Raw genomic sequence first — 23,967 nt, 5'->3', positions numbered from 1 at the left:
TTAAGATGTGTGTGGACTTCAACTCCCAGAATTCCCCAGCCGGCTTGTTATCGTAGGGGAGCTGTGCTGATACAAGGAATCCTCAACTTACGACCACAGTTGAGCACCAAATTTTGGTTAAGTGAGACATTTATTAAGTGAGTTTTGCCCCATTTTTATGATCTTTCTTTCCACCGTTAAGTTAATCACTGCAGTTGATCAGTTAGTAGCCCGATTGTTAAGTGAATCTGGCTTCCCTTTTGACTTTTCGTCAGGTCCTTGGGACAGTGAAACCGTCATAAATGTGAGTCAGTTGCCAAGCGTTTGAATTTCGATCACGTGATCCTGGGGATGCTACAATCGTCGTAAGTGTGAAAAAGATTCAGAAGTCAACTTTTTTTCAATGCCGGTCACTAAAAGAACGGTTGTGAGTCGAGAACTACCTGCATATGGCATTCAGAAACCAATGAGTTGTGGTTTTTATAAAGCTTTAGGTCTTTTAATAAAATAACATTTCTAAGTCTGAAAAAATGCTATTAGAGAGCTACAGATTTTTTGGTTGATTGTGTAGAAACAACACAGGAAGACTTGGTTAACTGACACCGTTGGGTTCCTAAATACAAGCCGGTTGCCAAGTGCCTGAATTTTGGATCCTTTGACCAGGGTGGTGTGGTGATGGTCATAAGTGTGTGAATAAGTTACTTTTTCTAGTATTGTAACTTTCAATGGTCACTAAATGAATGATTGTAAGTCAAGGACTCCCAGAGTGCCATTTTTCAAACAAATGGCTGTCCAATCTCTTCTTTAAAACTTCCAGTGGCAAGTTGTTCCACTTGTTAATTGTTCTCAGTATCAGGAAATTTCTTATTTCTAGGTTGCTTTTCAGGCACTTTGAAGAATAGCTTGACTCCCTCTTCTTTGGGGCAGCCCCTTAGATACTGGAAGATTGCTATCATGTCTCCCCTAGTCCTTCTTTTCATTAAACTAGACATACCCAGTTCCTGCAACTGTTCTTGGTATGTTTTAGCCTTCCAGTCCCCTAATCCTCTTTGTTGCTCTTCTCTGCACTCTTTCCAGAGTCTCAATATCTTTTTTACATCGTGGAGACCAAAACTGGATGCAGGATTCCAAGTGTGGCCTTACCAAGGCCTCATAAAGTGGTATTAACCTTTCACGTGTTCTTGATTCTATCCCTCTGTTTATGCAGCCTCAGAACTGTGTTGACTTTTTTGGCAGCTGCTGCACATGGCTGGCTTTTATTTAAATGGCTGTCCACTAGGACTTCCAAGATCCCTCTCACAGTTACTACTATTGAGCGAGGTACCACCTATCCTGTACCTGTATATTTTGGGGTTTTTTTTGCCTATATGTAAAATCTTGCTTTTTTCACCCTTGAATTTCATTTTGTTAGATAGCGCCCATTGTTCCAGTCTGTCAAGATCCTTCTGTATTTTAAGCCTATCTTCCGGAGCGTTGGCTATTCCTGCCGGTTTGGTGTCATCTGCAAATCTGATGAGTTCCCCATCTATCCCAATCTATGTTGTTGCTGTAGGCAGAAAAAAAATGACTATTCACACAGGCAGGTGTCATAAATTAATGGCTATATTCAGTACAAAACGTAGAAAACCAGGAATGTAGAAAATATGCAGGCTGGTGACTTCTCTCTAATCTATTGATGAAGCCTGATGTGATCCAAAGTTGAGCCCATTGTCGTCTTTCAAATATTCGACATTAAACGTACTTCCTCCGTCGAAAATGTGCAGCTCTTAAAAGAAGACTCCATAGGTATGGAAGCTCTGGCGTTTGTTAAGGCTCTGCAGAATCCGTGTCTTTCATTGGGACGGTTGCATAGAACAGGGGTCTCCAACCTTGGCAACTTTAAGCCTGGAGGACTTCAACTCCCAGCAAAGCTGGCTGGGGAATTCTGGGAGTTGAAGTCCTCCAGGCTTAAAGTTGCCAAGGTTGGAGACCCCTGGCATAGAAGATTGCCATGATGCTCTTGGAAAAAGGCACAGAGCCCTTATGTGCTTTGGGAAATCAGAGGCTGCTGTAGCTGGCAATCACTTGTTCCAAGGTGGTGAAACAGCTCAGGAAGTCATCTTCTTCAATCCCAAATTTTGAATACTGGTGAATGTAAGCCCTGCATGGAACGAACAAAAGGGTTTTGGTGAGCAAGAGCGCCTAGCCCAGTGATGGCGAACCTTATTTCGCACGCTTGTCAGGAAGAGGACCAGGAAGAAGAGCTGCCAAGCGGGCATGTGCGCACCGGATAAGAGACTTCTGCTTTCCAGCATGCGCATGTGCACCAGCCAGCAAGTCAATCAGCCGGCTGGCGCACATGCTCACACCGGAAAATGGAAGACCAGCTCTTCCGGTTTCTGGCACTGCCACACGCACAAAGGCCAGCTGATCATCGTGTGCACATGCGCGCCAGAAACCCAGAAGAGGAACAAGTGACACTGCACATGCCAGGCGACATGGCTCTGCGTGCCTGTTGTGTCTGCGCCCCCCCGAGCCGGGTCCCCTGCCAGAAAATGACTCCGAAAGTGAGGGGGAAGGGCCATCAGGACTTACCTCGGGAGTACCGGCTTCCCTGGTTCAGCTTCAGGAGCCAGAGGCAGGCCAGGTGGAGGAGATAACGAGGCCTCCATCCCCTGACTCTTTCCCCCACCCAAGCCACGCCTCCAGACCCAGCTGATGGCAATCCGGCCTGGCTGGACCCTAGGTTTCGTAGGCAGGAGAGGCGGGAACAACAGAAGCAGGGGTGGGGCAGGCCCAGGAAGTGCTGAGTCATGGAGCCACACCCCACAGGATATAAAAGCAGCAAGGGCTGCTATACCACTTCGTGAAGAGCAAATCAACTGCTTAGAGGGAGAGAACTAGAGCTGAAGTCCTGTTTGTTCCTGGTTTCCTGGCTGACTCATCGGCATTAAGAGAGATAACAGAGACACTTGGCAGACACTCGCTAGTTTGCTGCCAGAGCTGATAGCTGCCAGCTAATTAAGTCATCGCTCGTGTCTCCTGGACTGAGGCGAGGGGGACAAAACAGTGCCACTTCGGGCACACCTGCCATAGGTGGCCATCATGGGCCTATCAACACCATCTTTTAATGACCTCATAATCCCTTGCGGGGTGGAGTCTGAGCAACTGAATGGAGCAAGCAGAGTGTTTCACTGGCCAGATGCCCTTTCCTGTCGCCAATGCGGAGTTTCGCTCAGCAGATATATTCTCATTCATGCCCAGGGAGAGAAATATCTGCCTCTACCTAGGATCGAACTCACAGCCCTCCTGATTGTGAGGCGAGAACTCCACCTCTAGGCTACTGCACCACTTGAGCAAGAGTGCGTATCCCAGTTCAAATTACCCACAGCTACTTGGAGGGAAAGTAACGGGACATGAATTAATTGCAGGCAAAATATGTCGTGCAATATATATGGGTATGTGGTTATATGCATATATTTTTTTATGTATGTTGGAGGTGGTAACTCTGTAAGAGCTGTAGGCAACGAAATTTCATTTTAATGTATGCCGATTAGGGCAAGGGTCTCCAACCTTGGCAACTTTAAGACTTGTGGACTTCAACTCCCAGAATCCCTCAGCCAGCAAAGCTGGCTGAGGGATTCTGGGAGTTGAAGTCCACAAGTCTTAAAGTTGCCAAGGTTGGAGAGCCCTGGATTACGGTGCATGCAAAGTGACAATAAAGTTATTCTAAGTCTAAGTCTAATACAGATAGTCCTTGACTTAGTGACTGTTCAAAGTTAAAACGGCACTGGAAAAGAAGTGACTTATGACCATTTTTCACACTTGTGGCCGTTCCAGCATCCCCTTGGTCGCATGATCGAAATTTAAACGCTTGGCAACTGACTCATGTTTATGATGGTTGCAGCGTCCCGGGGCCACGTGAATCACTGAAAAAAGTAGCTTACGACTGTTTTTCACACATACGACCATTGTAGCATCCCCATGGTCAGCTGATCAAAGTTCGGCCGCTTGGCAACTGGTTCATTTTTATGACGGTTGCAGCATCCCGGGGTCACGTGATCCCCTTTTGCGACCTTCCGACAAGTGAAGCCAATGGAGAAGCCAGATTCATTTAACAACCAGGTTAATAATTTAACAACGGCTGTGATTCACTTAACGCAGTGGTTCTCAACCTTTATAGTGCTGCGACCCCTTTAATACAATTCCCCACGATGTGGCGACCCCAACCATAAAATTATTTTCGTTTTGAATTGATCGCGCCTGAAGCTGTATTGGCTAGCGATCTGAACTGCTTGCGATTGCCTTGAGGACGGAGGCATTAAAGCGGAGACTCCTCCCCTATTAAGTTTATCGCGCCTGAAGCCAGATTAGGCTAGTGATTGGGAGTGATTGCAGCTGGCTTGAGAGGGAGACATCAGAGCAAAGATTTCTCTCTTTTTTAATTCATCGCGCCTGAAGCCGAATTCGGCTAGCGATTTGAAGAGCCTGCAGCTGGCTTGTGGAGTCAACCATTGGAGCGCGATTCTTCGACTCGCAAGTATACTTCCCGTATTTCCGATGGTTTTAGGCGACCCCTGGCAAAGCGTCATTCGACCCCTAACGGGGTCCCGACCCACAGGTTGAGAACCGCTGACTTAACGACTGTGGCAAGGGAAGTTGCAACACGGGGCAAAACTCGCTTAGCCAAGTGTCTCACATAGCAACATAAATCTGGGGCTCAACTATGGTCGTAAGTCAAAGACTACCTATACAATGTGGGTTTGGATTGGTGTTGCGGATTGAAAATAGAATAGAATAGAATAGAATAGAATAGAATAGAATAGAATAGAATTTATTGGTCAAGTGTGATTGGACACACAAGGAATTTGTTTTGGTGCATATGCTCTCAGTGTACATAAAAGAAAAGAAAAAGAAAAAGAAAGAAAAAAAAATACCTTCATCAAAGGTACAACATTTACAACACAAATGATGGTCATAGGTTGAAAAGATCCTAAAGGAAACCAGTCCTGGCTCTTCTTTGGAAGGACCTGATCCTGAAGCTGAATCTCAAATACAGAGATAACCTTCGACATACGACCACAATTCGTCCCCAAGTTTATGATGTTAAGTGAAACACTGGCTAAATGAGTTTTGTCCCGTGTTACGACCTTTCTTGCCACAGTTGTTAAGTGAGTCTGGCTTCCCCGTTGACTTTGTGTGTCAGAAGGTCGCAAAAAGGGGATTGTCAGGCCGTCTCTGATTATATTTAGGAAAGAAAACACCTTGACCTCATTTGGTAATGAAGAAAAGTACTTTTACTAAATACATCTTGACTACAGCCGGGTAAAGTTGGATCTGAGACAAAATATGGCTAACATTCCATATCCCATCGTTAGTCACTCCTCCCCCAAGAGGTCAGGCAGGTCTGGTCCAATGCCAGCTCCTTCTCGGCCCCTCGTGGTAATCTTCTTCCGCAGGTCTCTGGCTGTCAATCATCTCAGGAATGCAATGTCCGTTGAAAGCCTGCGCTCTAAGCCTGCTGAATTCAAACCATCAATCTCCCCTCCCCTTGATCTCATGTCAGACGACACTCTTAAAGGGCCCTCTCTACTTAACCTGAATCCATGAGCTATTTACATTACACATGAAAAACCCCATTGCAATCTAACTACTGAATATAAAGTATACAAAAGGATTGTGAGGATTGGAGTGGAGGCTGACAGGGATCACGTGACTCCGGGACAGTGAAACCGTAATCAATGTGAGTCCATTGCCAAGCATCTGAATTTCGATTGCATGGTTATGGGAATGCTGCAACGGTCATAAGTGCGAAAAAAATGGCCATGAGGCGCTTTTTTCAGTGCCTTTGTTAACTCTGTATGGTCACTAAGCGAACTGTTGAAAGTCGAGGACTACCTGTATTTAATGTGCTTTCCCCAATTCCACTCCTGTCAAAACAACTACAGTAGTGGCCAAAATTGTGGGAACCTTTTGGGAAAAGTGTATTTTCTAAAACTAGCTAATAACACCCCCTTTTTGGGGAGTAGTACCATAAAATTATATATCAATGGAAAGATAATTGAATCAAGAATGTAACGCAATAACTTTTATGAAGGATTTGCTATTAGAATAGCAGTTACAGTATAAAGAAGAAAAGTGAAACACGTAGAAAAAACGAGATACACAAAAATGATCACCATAGAAAAAAATGAGATATAAAAATGATCCCCATGTCAGTTAATCCTTAGTTGGGTAACCTTTTGCATGAATTATGGCCTTCCCGTGGAGTGAACCAAGTCTTTTAGTTCTGCAGTCTGTTATAATTTTTTTATTATTATTTGCATTTATATCCCGCCCTTCTCCGAAGACTCAGGGCGGCTTACACAATGTTAGCAATAGTCTTCATTCTATTTGTATATTTATATACAAAGTCAACTTATTGCCCCCAACAATCTGGGTCCTCATTTTACCTACCTTATAAAGGATGGAAGGCTGAGTCAACCTTAGGCCTGGTGGGACTAGAACCTGCAGTAATTGCAGGCAGCTGCTGTTAATAACAGACTGCCTTAGCAGTCTGAGTCACAGACTCATGTGAAACCAAGATTGAATGATGGCTTCTATTAACTGGGTTTTACTGCTGGGTTGCTTCTGACAAAAGTTTCTTGAGTCAGCTCCATAGATTTTCAATTGGGTGAAGGTCTGGGCTATTCCCAGGCCATTCCAGCAGCGGAATAGGATTCTCTTGAAACTCCACCCCCCCCCCAAAAGTGATGTCATTAGCCACCAAACCTCAAAAAAATACACTTTTCCCAAAAGGCTTCCACGATTTTGGCCACGACTGTAAATGTTGCCCAAAAAGGAAAAGGGAATTTAATTCTTTTCAACTTACTTCGACGCGAACATTTTCCAAGCCTTCCCCACAAGGCTGTTGAGTGGGTTGAGCAGAAACTGGCTATTGCTGACCAGAGAGGCTGACTTCTCATACTTATTGAAGGCTCTGGGTGTTTTCCAGATGCTCAAAGCCTGTGGAGGATGGAGCCAGGGAGTGTACAAGGCAGGATCCTGGAAACCCCCTGCGAAGGACAAGAAAATACCACGTAGATCGCATAGTTTGTCCTCGCTTAGGGATCACAATGGGGACTAGCAACTTGGTTGCTAACTGAGCAGGAAATGATGGAACCGCGAGTGGGCGTATATGACCTTATTTCCCCGTCAAGTCGTTAAGCAAAATGACAGGATCACTAAGTGAAAAAACAACAATAACAACACACAATTGGCACAATTTAAGATTTTGCTTCCTCCTTCTGAATGGTCACAAAGGGAACGGCACACCTGTTGTGAATACACAACCGGCAATCGTGTGACTTCAGGGCCGTGAAACAGGTGTTAAGTGCAAGTGTGTGTTTTTGTTTTTTTTTTAGCAATCTCATAATTTTGGACTGTCCCTGCACCAGGCCGTCAGTAAGAAAGGAATATCTAGAAAGGTATGATCTTGGGACAGAATTTCTGTTGCTAAACAAGGCAGTTGTTAAGGGAGTCACCGCCAATTTTACTTTTCGTCGTGGCCGTTAAGCGAATCACTGCAGCTGTTTAGTGAATCATGTGGTCATTAAGAGAATTCGGCTTCAGTTGCCAGCTGAGGCCACCATGGTGATCACATGACCCCAGGACATCGCAATTGTTAGACATACAACTTGACAACGGCACTTTGTTTGGCAACAGCACTGAAAAAGTGACTTAGGACCAGTCCTCACACTTACGACGTTGCGCTGCAGCATCCCCACGGTCACGTGAACAAAATTTCGGTGCTTGGCAACCCACTTATACGTACGACAGCTGTGGCATCCCTGCGGTCGCACGAGCGCCACTGGTGATTTTCCCAGCCCACCTCCCACAAGCCAAGTCAATGGGGAAAGCTGGCTCCGCTTAACGACCATGTGATTCGCTTAACGGCTGCAACGCTGAACAACCGTGGCAAAAAAAAAAAAGAGAGGTTGCAAAAGTGGCACAATCCGCTTCATCAAGGCGTCTAAATCCTGGATCCTGATTGTAGTCGTATGTTGGGGACTACATGCAGCATCCATTTTGTCTCAGTTCGTTATTTCTAGAGCAGGGGTCTCCAACCTTGGCAACTTTAAGCCTGGCGGACTTCAACTCCCAGAATCCCCCTGGGGATTCAGAATCCCTGGGGGATTCCGGGAGTTGAAGTCCGCCAGGCTTAAAGTTGCCAAGGTTGGAGACCCCCTGCTCTATTTTTTTTTTCTTTTTCTGCAGTTTATTTTTATATTTAATGTTCATTTGTGTAAGATTTCCTCTCATATAAGCTTTACTAGCGTCCCAAATCATCTCTATAGATGTTTCTTTTTTCATATTCATAATAAAACATTCTTTCATTTGCTTTTTACATTCATTTACATTTTGTTCATATTTAAACAAATTCTCATTCAACCTCCATGATCTCCTAGCCTCCTTTTCCCCATCAAATTCAATCCAAACCAGACTATGATCAGATAAGAGTTCTTGAACAAATCTTTGTCTTCTTCACTCTGGAGTACAAATCATTAGAAATCAAAATAAAATCAATCCTCGAAAATGATTGATGCCTGTCAGAAAAGAAGGTAAAATCCCTCTCTTCTGTATTATGTTCTCTCCAAATATCTCTTAATTCCAAGTCCTCCATCATTTCAAAAAAAGCCTTTGGTAGTTTCGCCCAGCTTGAAATCTTCCTTAAACTTTTTTTGCCTGCTCTAGAAAGAGCCAAGGAGAACAGGTGAGCCAGAATGGTAGTCAGCAGCCACAGAGGAAAAGCCACACCTGTTGTCGCTGCGTCTCACAACCACACGCGCTTACCCAGATCTGCACACTGCACGTCCTTCCCTCGCAGAGTGACCAAATTGGCAATGGAAGTATTGAAATTAACCGTCCGGTTCGAAGAGGGTTTCCCAGCTGTAGGAGCTCTGCTGGTTGGAGGCCGCACCTGCCAGTCAATACCTGTGAAGGTAACGTGAACAGGAAGGTCAATGTTGTGGTCTGTCGGCCGCTGGCCCTTAAATCAGAGGAGGAAGCATGGGAGTCAGGGTCAGCATCAAGGCAACCTGAGGGCTCTGAGGGGGAAGAGGGGATGGAGCTGGCAGAGAGAGAGGGTGAGAGAGGCGGAGCCTGGGCCGTCTGTCAGCCCTCAGATGGAGAGTCAACATCCCCCAGGTCTTGAGGTGGCCAATGAGGAAGTGGAGGAACAGCTGGGTCCAGTGCCTGACGCGCGGACGCACAGAAGGCAGAGGAGAGGAGAGCAGTGGAAATCTATGGGCCGGTCCTTGGGATGGAAGAGCCACCGTGGCAGGCAAGTCATCTTCCGGCCAGCCGGACTTGTTAGCCAGCGTTGAGAGAGAAACTTTTAGAGAGCTGGATCAGAAGAGTCAACTCAATTGACTCAACATCAGCCTCTTCAACATCTGGAAACAAGGCAGCTTTGATCTCACCTTCTTCCATTTTGGCGTTGGCAATGAGCATCTGCCGGAGGTGTTTCAGGAGCCCAGGCCAAGCAAAGGTGGTGTAGGCCAGGGAATTCTCGGACATTTGAGGGATATCCCGGAGACCCAGCATCTTAAACTCCGGATGGGGGACTAAAGCTTCCATCAGATCTCCTGGAAAAAGGGAAAGGAAGATTAATAGGGCTGCTTAAACACTTCAATTCTATGAAGAGTTGAGCCCCCATGGGCCTTGAATAAAAAGGTTACAGACATACAGGTAGTCCTCGGCTTACGACCACAATGGGGACCAAAATTTCAGCTGCAAAGCAAGGTAGTGGTTACGTGAAATTTTGACCCCTTTTACAACTTTTCTTGCCACACGGTTGTTAAGGGAATCACTGCAGGTGTTACATTAGTGACACGGTTGTTAAGCGAATCTGGGTTCCCCGTTGACTTTGCTTGTCAGAAGGCCACAAAAGGGGATCAGTCGCGTGATCCCGGGGAGCAAAACACACTTAACAAATATCTCACTTAACAAGAGAAATGTTGGGGTTCAATTATGGTCGCAAGTCAAGGACTACCTGAAATTTACACTAAGAAGAGGACAGTGTCAGTGTTCCAAGTAACATACCCATAGCAAACAAATCTCCAAGGCAGGTAATTTCCTCAAAGAATAGGTTTATTGGATATATCATATTGGCACAGACAGGTGAAAACCGACTCTGAATATTCCTGTGGTTTTCCCTCTAACTAAAAGTAAAAGTTTGTCACTTTCTCAAAACAATCAGTCACCTCGTCCAATCAGGATACTGTTCAGTTGCTAGGTGATTCCAGTCCCCTCCTTCCGAGCACCTGCAGGAATGTCCTTGGTTCCCAAGAGAAAGTATTTTGTTTTGACCACAACACCCCAACTATCTGTATTCCTCCCCACCTTCCTTCTTCTCCAATGTGTCAGCACTGAAGTCTCAAAATGGCCTCAGTCAGGCCAGCTTCAGCGTTGAAAGTCAGAAGATGCCACCAGAAACTGATTTTTGTCTTCCGTTTTATTTTGGGTTTGCACTGAATCAGGATGATTTTGAGGGAAAGTAGTGGCTAAGACGCTGAGCTTGTCGATCGAAAGGTCGGTACGTTCAGCGGTTCGAATCCTTAGTGCTACACAAAGGGGTGAGTTCCTGTGACTTGATCCAGCTTCTGCCAACCTAGCAGTTCGAAAGCACGTAAAAAATGCAAGTAGAAAAATAGGGACCACCTTTGGCGGGAAGGGAGCTGCGTTCCGTGCGCCTTTGGCGTTGAGTCATGCCGGCCACATGACCACGGAGACGTCTTCAGACAGCGCCGGCTCTTCGGCTTTGAAACGGAGATAAGCACCGCCCCCTAGAGTTGGAAACGACTAGCACATGTGCGAAGGCCTTTACCTTAAGGCCAGAGAGTTTTCAGACGGAGCAACTAAATACCTAGAGGTGACCTGCTGTAGTGAGCCGCCTCTTCAGAGGAGTAGGCCGGCTGGAAGACGCTTCCCAACTGATGTGCGATCGCTCGATTGACATCCTGGAAAGACACCTGCTTGATCTTCATCAGCTGCAGGCAGATCTTATGGACGGCATCATTTTCATGCACCAGAAGGGCGTCCGAGGATTGGTATAAGTGGGAGAGCGTCAGGACGGAGTTGTAATTTTGGACAATCACCTTGAAAAGAGGGAGAAGAGAATGGAAGCGGCTTTAGAGATAGGTCCATGATGGCGAACCTGTTGTGCCTCGTCCTCCTCAGCCGGGCCCCTCCCGTCTCCTCCCGGGCCTGTTATCAGACTCCGAGATAATGAAGATGAACGGCCTGTCATGCCTCCAGCCCTGGCCCCATGCCCGGAGAGGAGTCAAGGAGTGAAAACAGAAACCCAATACAGCTCACTCATACAGTGTGTGTTCCTTCGACACAGCCGTCAGAGCAGGAAGTCAGCCAAGTGGTGCAATTACCCGGACCTGCTCCCTCTGACCCATCCCTTTCCCAGATGCCGACAGTAGGGACAGCTGAAGACAATTCAGAGTGGGAGGATCCTCGCTTCCGGAGATCTGAGAGGTGACGCCAGCAGAAGGAAGGGAGGGGCAGGCTTGGATAAATGCTGAATCATGGAGCCACACCCCACAGCCTATATAAAGGACCTGCTTTTGGCATTTCAACCTTGAGTCAAGCAAAGTCTCAGCTAGTTTGCTGAAGTCACAACTTGGATTCCTGCCTACCCTGAGAAACCTCAGAGGAATTTGGCAAAGCTGCAGAGGCTTCATTGCCAAGCTTGATACGGACTTCCTAGATCCGGTTGTCGGAGTGGGAGGGGGACACGACAGAACCTATGGCACGTGTGCCACAGGTGGCCCGCAGAGCCTTCTCGGTGGGCATGCCAGTCGTCGCCCCAAGCCAGCTCTACTGCTTATGCGCGCGGACCTCCCTCCAGCCAGCTGGTCTTCGGGTCTCTGCCGTGCATTATTTTTTTTTTTTTAAGTTTTATTTCCATTTTCCAACAACATATTCAATGTACAATCTCTTATTCAAATTAATCATTAACTTTCATTTGTTACTTATTCGGGCCTGCTCAGCTACCACTTCCTTCCTTAACACAACCTTTCCTCTTTCCTTCTCTACCTTCTTCTACTTTCTCCATCCTTCTTCTCTTTCACTTTTCTCCTTCCTCTCCTCCTTCCCCACTCCTCTCTTCCTCCACCCTTTCTAACCCTCTCTCTTTCCCCTTTCTTCTTCCTCTCCTTTCCCCCTCTTCTACCTCTCTCTTTTCCTACCTACTTTCTCCCTTCACTCTCTCTCCCTTTCCATTCCCTTCTGAAATGGCAGCTGAGCAGCCCCGATTTCATTTCAAATCATTTCCATTTTTTAATTTTTTTTTTTGTTTACATTTATACCCCGCCCTTCTCCGAACACTCAGGGCGGCTTACAATGTATAAGGCAATTACATATAAGGCAATTACATATCTTCAATCATTCCTGTACATTAATAATCCTTCATCTTCCACCCCCTTCCCCTTCCTCCCCCCTTCCCCCCTCCGAGACTTCCCAGAACAAAGTACAGGGTATACAATTAACAATCATAAATTAAAATACAACGTAAGTCCTAATCCATAGTGACTCCTCACCCTTTGTACCCTCAACTCCTCTCCCGATTAAATCTGCCGTGCATTATTGGGCAGTGGGTGATGGGGGGGACATGTGTGCACATGCACAAGGGGGTGGGGCGATGCGCGGAGGGGGTGCAGGTTGATGCAGGAGGCTTTCTAGACCCAAAGTAGGGTGTGTGTGTGGGGGGGGAGCTCAGGCTGCGCCCAGGTGCCCCATTTTGGCTTCCAGGTTGGTGCAGGCGGGTTTCCAGGCCCAAAACTCAAACCCAAAAATCGAATAAATAAAAATAAAATAAATAAAAAAACAGAGTGCAGGGAGGCTAGGGCCCATGCACGGGGGTGGGTGGGTGGGGTGCTCACATTGCATTTTGGGGGTTCGAGCACGCATGTGTGCATCTGCATACCCATGCGCATGCTTTGGGCACTCGGCACCAAAAAGGTTAACCATCGCTGATATAGGTAGTCCTTGTCTTATGACCGCAATCGAGCCCAAAATCCCCCACTGCTAAGCGAGGAAGTTGTTAAATGTCTTGCGTCTCCTTTTATGACACTTTTCCCACGGTTGTGAAGTGAATCACGCCGTTGCAAAGCAAATCTGGCTTCCCCCCTTGACTTTGCTCGTCGGAAGCCGGCTGGGAGTTAGCAGGTAACAGAATAACAGAGTTGGAAGGGACCTTGTAGGTCATCTAGTCCAACCTCACCCACCCCCGCCCAAGCAGGAGAACCTAAACCATTTCAGACAAGTGACTGTCCAGTCTCTTCTTAAAAACCTTCAGTGTTGGAGCATTCACAACTTCTGGAGGCAAGCTGTTCCACTGGTTAATTGTTCTCACTGTCAGGAAATTCCTCCTTAGTTCTCGGTTGCTTCTCTCCTTGATTAGTTTCCATCCATTGTTTCTTGTTCTGCCTTCAGATGCTTTGGAGAATAAATTGACCCCCCTCCTCTTTGTGACAGCCCCTCAAACACTGGAATACTGCTATCTCTTCCCCCCTTTGTCTATAGCAGGGGTGTCCAAACTTGGTCCCTTTAAGACTTGTGGACTTCAACTCCCAGAGTTCCTCAGCCAGCTTTGCTGGCTGAGGGACTCTGGGAGTTGAAGTCCACAAGTCTTAAAGGGACCAAGTTTGGACACCCCTGGTCTATAGACTGGCCACACTCGATTCCTGCAACTGTTCTTCATACGTTTTAGTCTCCAGGCCTTTAATCATCTTAGTTGCTCTTCTCGGCACTTTTTCCAAAGTCTCAACTTCTTGTTTGTAATGTGGTGACCAAAACTGGATGCAGGATTCCAGGTGTGGCCTTAGTAAGGCTTCATAAAGTGGTACTAATCTGTACTTCACGTGATTTTGATTCGATGCCTATGTTTATGCAACCAAAGGATTGTATTAGCTGTTTTGGCTGCTGCCAAAACTGACTAATACTCTTAGTCAGTATCTCTTACTCTCAAGGTCATTCCCACATATCATTACAGGTAGTCCTTGACTTACAACTATTCTTTAGTGACCAAAATTACAATGGCACTATTGTATCTGTGCCCCCCGAGCCAGGCTCCCTGCCAGAAAGTGACTCGGAAAGGGAGGGGGAAGGGCCATCAGGACTTACCTCTGGAACACTGGCTTCCCTGGCTCAGCTCCAGGAGCCAGAGGCAGGTCAGGTGGAGGAGATAACGAGGCCTCCATCCCCTGACCCTTTCCCCCCCCAGGCCACACCTCCAGACCCGGCTGATGGCAATCAGGCCTGGCTGGACCCTAGGTTTCGTAGGCGGGAGAGGACGGAACAACAGAAGCAGGGGTGGGGCAGGCCTGGGAAGTGCTGAGTCATGGAGCCACACCCCACAGGATATACAAGCAGCAGGGCTGCTATACCACTTCGTGGCAAGCAAATCAACTGCTTAACTAGAACTGAAGTGCTGTTTGTTCCTGGTTGACTCATCGGCATCAAGAAAGATAACAGAGACACTTGGCAGACGCTTGCTAGTTTGCTGCCAGAAGCTGATAGTTGCCGGCTAATTAAGTCATCGCTCGGACTGAGGCAAGGGGGACAGAACAGGTACTGAACAAAGTGACTTAACAACCGGACTCCACACAAATGACCATCATAAGCATTCCCATAGATATGTGATCAAAATTCAGGTGCTTGGCAATCGGTATGTATTTACAATCAATTTGAGCATCCCAGGGGCACGTTACCCCCATTTATGACAATTCTAGGTAGATTCTAACAAAGAAAGTTAAGGTGAACGCCGGATTTACTTTACGACTTTGCGATTCACTTAACAACTGATTTGCTTCAGAAACTGTAGCAAAAAGGCTGTGTTAAAGGTTGCAGTTTGTGTAAACAACCTGTTGTGGTCCATTTGCAGCCTACGGAGCTGGCAACGGAGTCGGACAGCGATGAGGCTCAGATGGGGCCAGGGCCATCAGGAAGTGAGGTGCGGACTCCGGAGCCTCCAGAGGCTGACAGTAGTGAGGCAGAGGAACAGGAGGAGCCTGTTCTTAATGCACGCATGAGAAGAGCTGCCAGAAGGCAAGAGCAGCTCAAGCAGAGAGGACAACTCGGGAGTAGGGCCAAGAGATGATTGGCCCCTCCCATAAGGGTTAAAACAGACCAGCACAGGTGTTTGGCCTTTGCCGGAAAACAGCGTTGTACCTGTGTCTTCTGCTTTGTATAGGTCTTTGTTTTTGTGGCTTCTGGACGCTTGCCAGGAAGGGCCTTTGGCAGTTTGCCTAATTGGACTAAAGTTTGTGAGATAATTGAGGAATTTGTGTTGGGAGACATTTGTTTTACTTCGAGTTGAACAAAGCCGGGAATGAAGTAATTCCCAGCTGCTCGAATAAAGTTTGTTTTTCCACGGACTAAGTTTATTACTACCTACTTGGGCCTGGGTCACAACGCAACCCCCTCGCTTAGCCAGAGAAATTTTGCTCCCAATTGTGGTCGTAAGTTGAGATCACATATGTGCATGACTTTTCCCCAAATCTCAGGGAAGTGTCCCCCGTTCCCCTCCCCCCAATATTTCTGGCCTGCCCACCCTGCACCACTTCCTGTCTTAAGTTTCTTTGGACCTAAGATTTGTTTGCTATGGGTATGTTCCTTGGAACCCTGACACTGTCCTCTTCTTAAGTGTAAATTTCATAAGCAAGACAATCCAGCACCCTACAACGAAGACGACCTGGGACACTCACCTCCCCGGTTCCGTATGGCCAGATGACGTGGTTGAGCAGGAAGGAGTTTGGATAGGCTTCTCTTAGGGCTGCTGTCACAAATGCCCCCAGGCCTGACCCCGTCCCACCGGCCATGCTCATGATCATCAAGAAGCCACTTAGCCGGTCACATTTCTCCGCTTCCTTCTGAATGAGGTTCATGATCGCGTCTTCGTGTTTCGGGCCGTGGACGCAGTACCTGGCCAGAATTCAGGAAAGAAAAAGGATGTTCTGACCCAGCTCCCCCGAACACGACAAACTCTCTGTAATTTAATAAATGTTCCCTTTATTAGGAGTGCTTGCAGCCCAGGCAAAAACTTTCTCTCTCACCGCAGGCTAACAGAATCTGTCCGGCAGGGAGATGAATAGTTTATTTATTTATTTATTTATTCATATTTTTATACCGCCCTTCTCCAAAGACTCAGGGCGGTGTACAGCAAATAAAACAACAAAAATCCAAAACAAATTAAAATACTATAACAAGTTTAAACATCTAATTTGACCGCTGTATACTTAAAATAATAGCTAAAATTTTTCAAAAGCTAAAACCCTGTTAAAAACCCACTAAAACCCCAATCAGGCCAGCCCCGCTTGGTGAAAAAAGAAAGTCTTGAGCTCGCGTTTAAACGTCTGGAGATCAGGGAGGAGACGAAGTCCCACCGGCAGCTCATTCCATAGAGCCGGGGTCCCCACAGAGAACGCTCTTCCCCTGGGGGCCGCCAGCCGACATTGGCTAGCCGACGGCACCCTAAGAAGGCCCTCCCTGTGAGAGCGCACTGGACGTACCGGACAATGGGAGGTAACTGGCGGCAGCAGGCGGTCCCGTAAATATCCCGGCCCAATGCCACATCTATTAATCACAGTTGTCTGCCACATCTATTAATCTCCGCCCCCTGTCTTTTATCCCCCGAGCTTGGTGACTCTTCCGTCCCAAGGACCAGCCCACAGATTTCCTCTGCTCTCCTCTCCTTTGCCTTCTGCGCATCCACGCATCAGGCACTGGACCCAGCTGTTCCTCCTCTTCCTCATCAGCCACCTCCAGACCCGGGGGCTTTGTTTCCAGCAGTTGTTAAGGGAATGCCATGGTCACTGAGTGAACATTGTTGAATGGTATAGGGAGTATAGGGTTTCCTGCCTAAGCAGGGGGTTGGACTAGAAGACCTCCAAGGTCCCTTCCAACTCTGTTATTCTATTCTATTCTAATTCCAAAACAGCAGGAGTCCTTCGGCAACTGTGCTGTGAAAAACCATCCGGAGAAATAAATAAAGGGGTTGTTAGTTTGGATGGCAATCCCACATACCCGTGTGCCCAATTGTTTCCCGATCCTTGTTTCTGACAGAAGGCAGACTGGGGGCCGTATCTCCAATTCCCAGTTCTTGAGGCGAAGGATAAAGTTTGGTTGATCACTTTCGGTTCCATGTCGACCAGAACAGCTCGAGCGATCAAACCTAAGTAGGAAAAAGAGAAAAATGGGGGGGGGGGGAACCCACACCTTTTTTACAAAACTGTATTGAAAAAAACAAGATAAATAGAAAATACAGGTAGTCCTCAACTTGCCACCACAATCAAGCTCAAAATTTCTGTTGTTAAGTGAGCTTTGTCCCATTTTACAACCTTCCTTGCTGCAGTTCTCAAGTGAATTAGTGCAGTTGTTGAGTTAGTAACACGGTTGTTAAGTGAATCTGGCTTCTTTTTTTTTTTTTGTTTACATTTATACCCCGCCCTTCTCCGAAGACTCAGGGCGGCTTACAGTGTATAAGGCAATAGTCTCATTCTATTTGTATATTTTTACAAAGTCAACTTATTGCCCCCCCAACAATCTGGGTCCTCATTTTACCTACCTTATAAAGGATGGAAGGCTGAGTCAACCTCGGGCCGGGCTTGAACCTGCAGTAATTGCAGGCTTTGTGTTCTTAATAACAGGCTGTACCAGCCTGAGCTATCAGGCCCCAAAATCAATCTCCGTTGATTTTGCTTATCAGGTCGCGAAAGGGGAGGGGGGGTGTCACATGACACACACACACACACCCTGGGACACTGCAATGGTCATAACTATGAACCACTTGCTAAGCGTCTGAATTCTGATCACATGATTATAGGGACGCTGCAAAGGTCGTAACTTTAAAAAATGGCCCTAAGTCACATTTTCCAGTGGCGTTATAACTTTGAACAGTCACTAAATGAACTGTTGTGAAGTCAAGGACTACCTGTTATTTTATGAACCGATTTCATGACCCTTTTTGCAGTTGGTTGTTTAGTGAACACCACAGTTTTTAAGGAAACCAAGCGTTTGCTAGGGGCACGGTTTTGCCGAAAACCGAAAGTAAATGCCAGTTTTTCAGCAAAACCCGTTTTTAAAACACGGTCATGTGACCATGGGATACTGCAAATGGCCCTAAATGTGCTCAGGCTGCTGAGCGAGCGCCAAAATTTTGGTCATGTGACTGCGAGGGGAGCGGCCTGTTAGAACTTTAACTCTGGATTGTTCTTTATTTTTTATTTATTTACATTTATATCCCGCCCTTCTCCAAAGACTCAGGGCGGCTTACAGTGTGTAAGGCAATAGTCTCATTCTATTTGTATATTTACAAAGTCAACTTATTGCCCCCCCAACAATCTGGGTCCTCATTTTACCTACCTTATAAAGGACAGAAGGCTGAGTCAACCTTGGACCTGGTGGGACTAGAACCTGCAGTAATTGCAGGCAGCTGTGTTTTAATAACAGGCTTCTTACAGCCTGAGCCACACCGCAGTTCTTAAGTAAATCTGGCTTCGTTGACTTTGCTTGTCAGAAGCTGGCTAGGAAAATCGCAAATGATGACTGTGTGACCACGAGACATTGCAACCATTATATTATACATATTGCCAAGTGCCCAAATTTTGATTAGGTGACTATAAGGAAGTTGTGATGGTCTTAATAGCAGCAATAGCACTTAAACTTATATACCGCTTCATAATGCTTTTACAGCCCTCTCTAAGCGGTTTACAGAGTCAGCGTAAGGGCTGTTGTGACCCAGGCCCAAGTAGATAGTAATAAACTTAGTCCGTGGAAAAACAAACTTTATTCGAACAGCTGGGAATTACTTCATTCCCGGCTTCGTTCAACTCAAAAGTAAAACGAATGCCTCCCAACACAAATTCTTCAGTTATCTCACAAACCTTGGTCCAATTAGGCAAACTGCCAAAGGCCCTTCCTGGCAAATGTCCAGAAGCCACAAAAACAAAGACATACACGAAGCAGAGGACAAAGCAGAAGACGAAGCTACCAATGTTGTTTTCCGGCAAAGCCCAAACACCGTTGCTGGTCTGTTTTAAGCCTTATGGGAGGAGCCAATCATCTCTTGGCCCAACTCCCGAGTTGTCCTCTTTGCTTGAGCTGCTCTTGCCTTCTGGCAACTCTTCTCATGCGTGCATTAGAAACAGGCTCCTCCTGTTCCTCTGCCTCACTACTATCAGTCTCTGGAAGCTCTGGAGTCCGCACCTCACTCCCCGATGGCCCTGGCCCCACCTCAGCCACATCGCTGCCGACTCCGTTGCCAGCTCCGCAGGCTGCTGACGGACCATAACAAGGGCAAGGATCGGTGCTAAGTCATTTTTTCAGTGCTGTTATAACTTCAAATGGTCACTAATGGAACGGTTTTAAGTCGAGGACTACCTGTACAGGCAAAGTCCCATGCTCCATCCGTCACGTGAAGTATTAGTACCGCTTTATAAAGCCTTAGTAAGACCGCATCTGGAATACTGAATCCAGTTTTGGTCACCACACAATAAAAAAGATGTTAAGACTCTAGAAAAAATGCAGAGAAGAGCAACCAAGATGATATGAAGAACGATTGCAGGAACGGGGCATGGTTAGTTTAGTGAAGAGAAGGACCAGGGAAGACATGATAGCAATTTTCCAATATTTGAGGGGCTGCCACAGAGAGGTTGGGGTCAAGCTATTCTCCAAAGCACCTGAAGGCCAGACAAGGAACAATGGATGGAAAGTGATCAAGGAGAGATTCAACCTGGAAACAAGGAGAAATTTTCTGACGGTAAGAACAATCAACCAATGGAACAGAAGTTGCCTTCAGAAGTTGTGGGAGTTTCATCACTGGAGGCTTTCAAGAAGAGACTTATCAAGGATTTCCTGACAATGAGAACAATTAATCAATGGAACGAACTTGCTTCTAGAAGTGTCCCAACACCGAAGGTTTTTTAAGAAGAGTTTGGACAGCCACCTGTCAGAAATAGTATGGGGTCTCCTGCTTGAGCAGGAGGTCGAGCAGAAGATCTCCAAGATCTCCTTCCAATCCTGTATTCTTCTCCAACCTGGTTTGTCACAGTCTCAATTTTCCCTCGGGGAGCTTTATTTTATTTATTTATTTATTTATTTTATTTAATTTTTATACCGCCCTTCTCCCGAAGGACTCAGGGCGGTGTACAGGCAAAAGTAAAAACAACACAATATACAAATTAAAATACCTTTTAAAAACTTATTAAATTAGCCTGAAATTAAAATTTTCCATACTAAAAACCCTATTTAAAATTAATAAAATTTCCCCTTAAAACTAATTTAAGCCAGCCCCGCGCGAATAAAAAGATGTGTTTTTAGTTCGCGACGAAATGTCCGGAGGTCAGGTATTTGACGTAAACCCGGGGGAAGCTCATTCCAGAGTGTGGGTGCCCCCACAGAGAAGGCCCTTCCCCTGGGGGCCGCCAGCCGGCATTGTTTGGCGGACGGCACCCTGAGAAGTCCCTCTCTATGGGAGCGTACGGGTCGGTGGGAGGCATGTGGTAGCAGCAGGCGGTCCCGTAAGTACCCAGGTCCTAAGCTTTGCCCCACAACCTTTCAAGAGATCGTTACATTGATCTTACCTTCATCTTTTTCCTCAAAGAAACGTTCTTTACAAGCTGCCTGGTAAGAGTCGTTCTCCTTCTTGGAGCAAAACCCCTGGGAGCTGTGGAGGTCTGTGCAGATGGTATCGAACACCTCGCGCCCAATCTGGTTGCCGCACTGACCCAGTTGAATGGCTACGATGGACATTCTTAGCTGACTTTCCCTGAACAAGAGGAGACCACGTTTTAATCGCCGTCTTGAACCTGGAATCTGGCAGCACCAACTTTATTTATTTATTCACAGGCTAATGTGGAAAACAAATTCTTAAGAGGAACATGTTAGCAAACTGGAAACGGAGAAGGAATTTGTGCTAATTGAGCCCAACATTTCTGTTGTTAAGTGAGGCATTTATTAAGTGAGCTTTTTCCCCGCCCATGCTATAACTTTTCTTTTTCTTTTTTTTTGTTTGAATTTATATCCCGCCCTTCTCCGAAGACTCAGGTCGGCTTACATTGTGTTAAGCAATAGTCTTCATCCATTTGTATATTATATACAAAATCAACTTTTATTGCCCCCAACCATCTGGGTCCTCATTTTATTTACCTTATAAAGGATGTAAGGGCTAAGTCAACTTTGGGCCTGGTGGGACTTGAACTTGCAGTAATTGCAGGCAGCTGTATTAATAACAGACAGACTTAGTCTGCTGAGCCACCAGAGGCCCTCTTGCCACTGTTGTTAAGTGAATCACCACAGTTGGTAAGTTAGTAACCCGGTTGTTAAACGAATCCGGCTTCAACCTTGACTTGGCTTGTGAGAAGGTCGCAAAAGGGGATCGCGTGACCTTGGGACACAGCAACGGTCATAAATATGAACCAGCTGCCAAGCATCTGACTTTTGATCACAAGATCATGGGGATGCTGCAAAGGTCGTAACTGGGAGAAACAGTCCTCAGTCACTTCTTTCCATGCTGCTGTAACTTTCAATGGTCACTAAATAAACTTTTTAAAGTTGAGGACTACCTGTAAATAGCACACTGAGTGTTGATTATTTGTTGGGGGTCCTGTGTTCTGATTCCACACCCACAAATCATTATAGTACGGGTAGTCCTCAACTTCCAACTATTCATTTAGTGACCATTGAAGTTACAAAGGCACTGAAAAAAGCGACTTATGGCTGTTTTTCACACTTACCACCATTGCAGTATTCCCCCATGGTCACATGATCAAAATTCAGAAGCTTGGCAACTGGCATGTACGTATGACAGTTGCACTGTCCCAGGGTCATGTGATCCCCTTTTGTGACCTGCTTGGCAAGCAAAGTCCATGAGGAAGCCAGATTCACTTAACAACCGTGCTACCATACTAATTCAATTGCAATGATTCACTTAACAACCGTGGCAAGAAGTAAGGTTGTAAAAAAAATTTTTTTTTTTACAAAATTTACTTAATGACTGTCTTGCTTAGCAACAAAAAATTTGACTCAACTGTAGTCGTAAATCAAGGACTACCTGTACAGGAACCCATTTCAGAGGGAATGCGAGATGTTTCCCTGGTGGACTGCCAATTCCATACTCCCCAACTCATTTGCTAATTACAATTATTTATTATGCTATGGATATGATAATTGTAATATGGATAGAGTGGTAGCCAAAATTGTGGAAACCTTTTGGGAAAAGTGTATTTTCTAACATTGCCTTTTTTTTTAGTAGTACCATAAAATTATATATCAATGGAAAGGTAATTTAATCAAGAATGTAATGCAATAACTTTTATGAAGGATTTGCTATTAGAATAGCAGTTACAATATAAAGAAGAAAAGTGAAACACGTAGAAAAAAACGAGATATACAAAAATGATCACCATAGAAAAAACAAAATATACCAAAATGATCCCCATGTCAGTTAATCCTTAGTTGGGTAACCTTTAGCATGAATGACGGCCTTTAGCATGAATGATGGCCTTCCCATGGAGTGAACCAAGTCTTTTAGTTCTGCAGCTGTTATAGTGTGAAACCAAGATGGAATGATGGCTTCTATTAACTGGGTTTTATTGCTGGGTCGCTTCTGACTAACAAGTTTCTTGAGTCAGCTCCATAGATTTTCAATTGGGTGAAGGTCTGGGCTATTCCCAGGCCATTCCAGCAGTGGAATAGGATGATCTTGAAACTCCACCAAAAAAAAAAGTGTTATTAACCATCAAACCTCAAAAATACACTTTTCTCAAAAGGTTTCCACAGTTCTGGAGAATCAGTAGTGGAAATTTTGAATAGTTTGGAGAACCGGTAGTAAAAATACTGATTGGCCCTGCCCCCATCTATTCTCTGCCTCCGAAGTTCCAGCTGATCGGTAGGAAATGGGGATTTTGCAGTAATCTTCCCCTGGAGTGGGGTGGGAATGGAGATTTTACAGTATCATTCCTCTGCCACGCCCACCAAGCCACGCCCACCAAGCCACGCCCACAGAACCGGTAGTAAAAAAATTTGAAACCCACCACTAATACACACACGCACACGAATCAGAGCAGACATACAGTATAATTATTATAAATTATTATATATTATTAAATTTAGCATATACATTTAATAAACATTTAGAATTAACTGATAGTCTGACATATACCAAACTTTATAGCTAGCACAGAATAACAGACAACAGACAAATATTTTGTTTTCTTTTAAATTAAATTCTTATAGTATACTGTATACTAAATATATTAAAACAAATATATATGTATTACTTTACTGAGGGAAAGAAACCAACCTCCTGCTGATCGTTACAGAGAAGCAATCTATAAATTATAAGCTATTAGCAAAATACGTTTATGAATTCAAAAATAGCAGAATTTAATTTAATTAGAAAACCGCACCGCGAAAATTCTTAGCTATATTATGAGCAGCTGACATAGTTAGCCACATGTACCTATATATATATATATATATGTATGTATCCACGTGCTACATGTATACCGTATATAAAAATATAAATTATACAACAGCTCCTTTTACCAGTTTCCGTCTTCCTCCCACGGCGCATGCGCCTAGGTTTCTCACACCTCCGCGCTTCCTTCTTCGCGTATCCCCAAGCCACAACCACGGCCCTTTTCGGCTCATTCTGCGCATGCGCTCACCAAGCCCGTCGAGCCGACGCGGGAAAATCAGTCTCGGAAAAAAGTTATTCGAGAAAAGGGCAGGTGGGCTGCCTCAGTCGCGAGCTTGACGCATGCGCCCTACCGACGCCAGCGCATTGGTTTTTTAAAAAAACACGCCTCTCAAGTCATCGAGCAACCGCCGTCCAGGCTGTGCGCGCGCGCGTGTAGAGCCGGAATTATTCCATCCATTGCGCTTGCGCAGATGGAGGCGGCTCCGTCCTCCAGGACGGCCGCGGCGACGTCGGGCGATCCTTTTGAGCGGCAAAGC

At 45.7% G+C, this 23,967-nt stretch overlaps 1 protein-coding gene across 3 annotated transcripts; it reads right to left on the bottom strand.

Annotated features, from left to right (window-relative positions):
• Positions 1-1,923: 1,923 nt before the first annotated feature.
• Positions 1,924-23,873, bottom strand: TUBD1 (tubulin delta 1). 3 transcript variants are annotated; one of them, XM_058164132.1, is made up of 9 exons: positions 23,557-23,873; positions 20,592-20,776; positions 17,035-17,182; positions 15,717-15,933; positions 10,865-11,096; positions 9,420-9,584; positions 8,791-8,931; positions 6,830-7,013; positions 1,924-2,119 (listed from the first exon to the last, which is right to left on the bottom strand). In XM_058164132.1, exons 2-9 carry the CDS (start codon positions 20,758-20,760, stop codon positions 2,017-2,019), a joined length of 1,359 nt encoding a protein of 452 aa, XP_058020115.1. In that variant the 5' UTR covers positions 20,761-20,776; positions 23,557-23,873; the 3' UTR covers positions 1,924-2,016. The 3 variants fall into 3 exon arrangements, with proteins under 3 accessions (XP_058020115.1, XP_058020116.1, XP_058020118.1); XM_058164133.1 differs by lacking the exon at positions 20,592-20,776 and having other exon boundaries at positions 23,557-23,867; XM_058164135.1 differs by lacking the exon at positions 6,830-7,013 and having other exon boundaries at positions 1,930-2,119; positions 23,557-23,695.
• Positions 23,874-23,967: the final 94 nt, after the last annotated feature.

This window comes from Ahaetulla prasina, chromosome 1, assembly GCF_028640845.1.
Source record: "Ahaetulla prasina isolate Xishuangbanna chromosome 1, ASM2864084v1, whole genome shotgun sequence".
In the NCBI taxonomy this organism is placed as follows: domain Eukaryota; kingdom Metazoa; phylum Chordata; class Lepidosauria; order Squamata; family Colubridae; genus Ahaetulla; species Ahaetulla prasina.
Note: the sequence above shows the minus strand (reverse complement) of the source record. Positions and strands in the feature narration are given on the sequence as shown.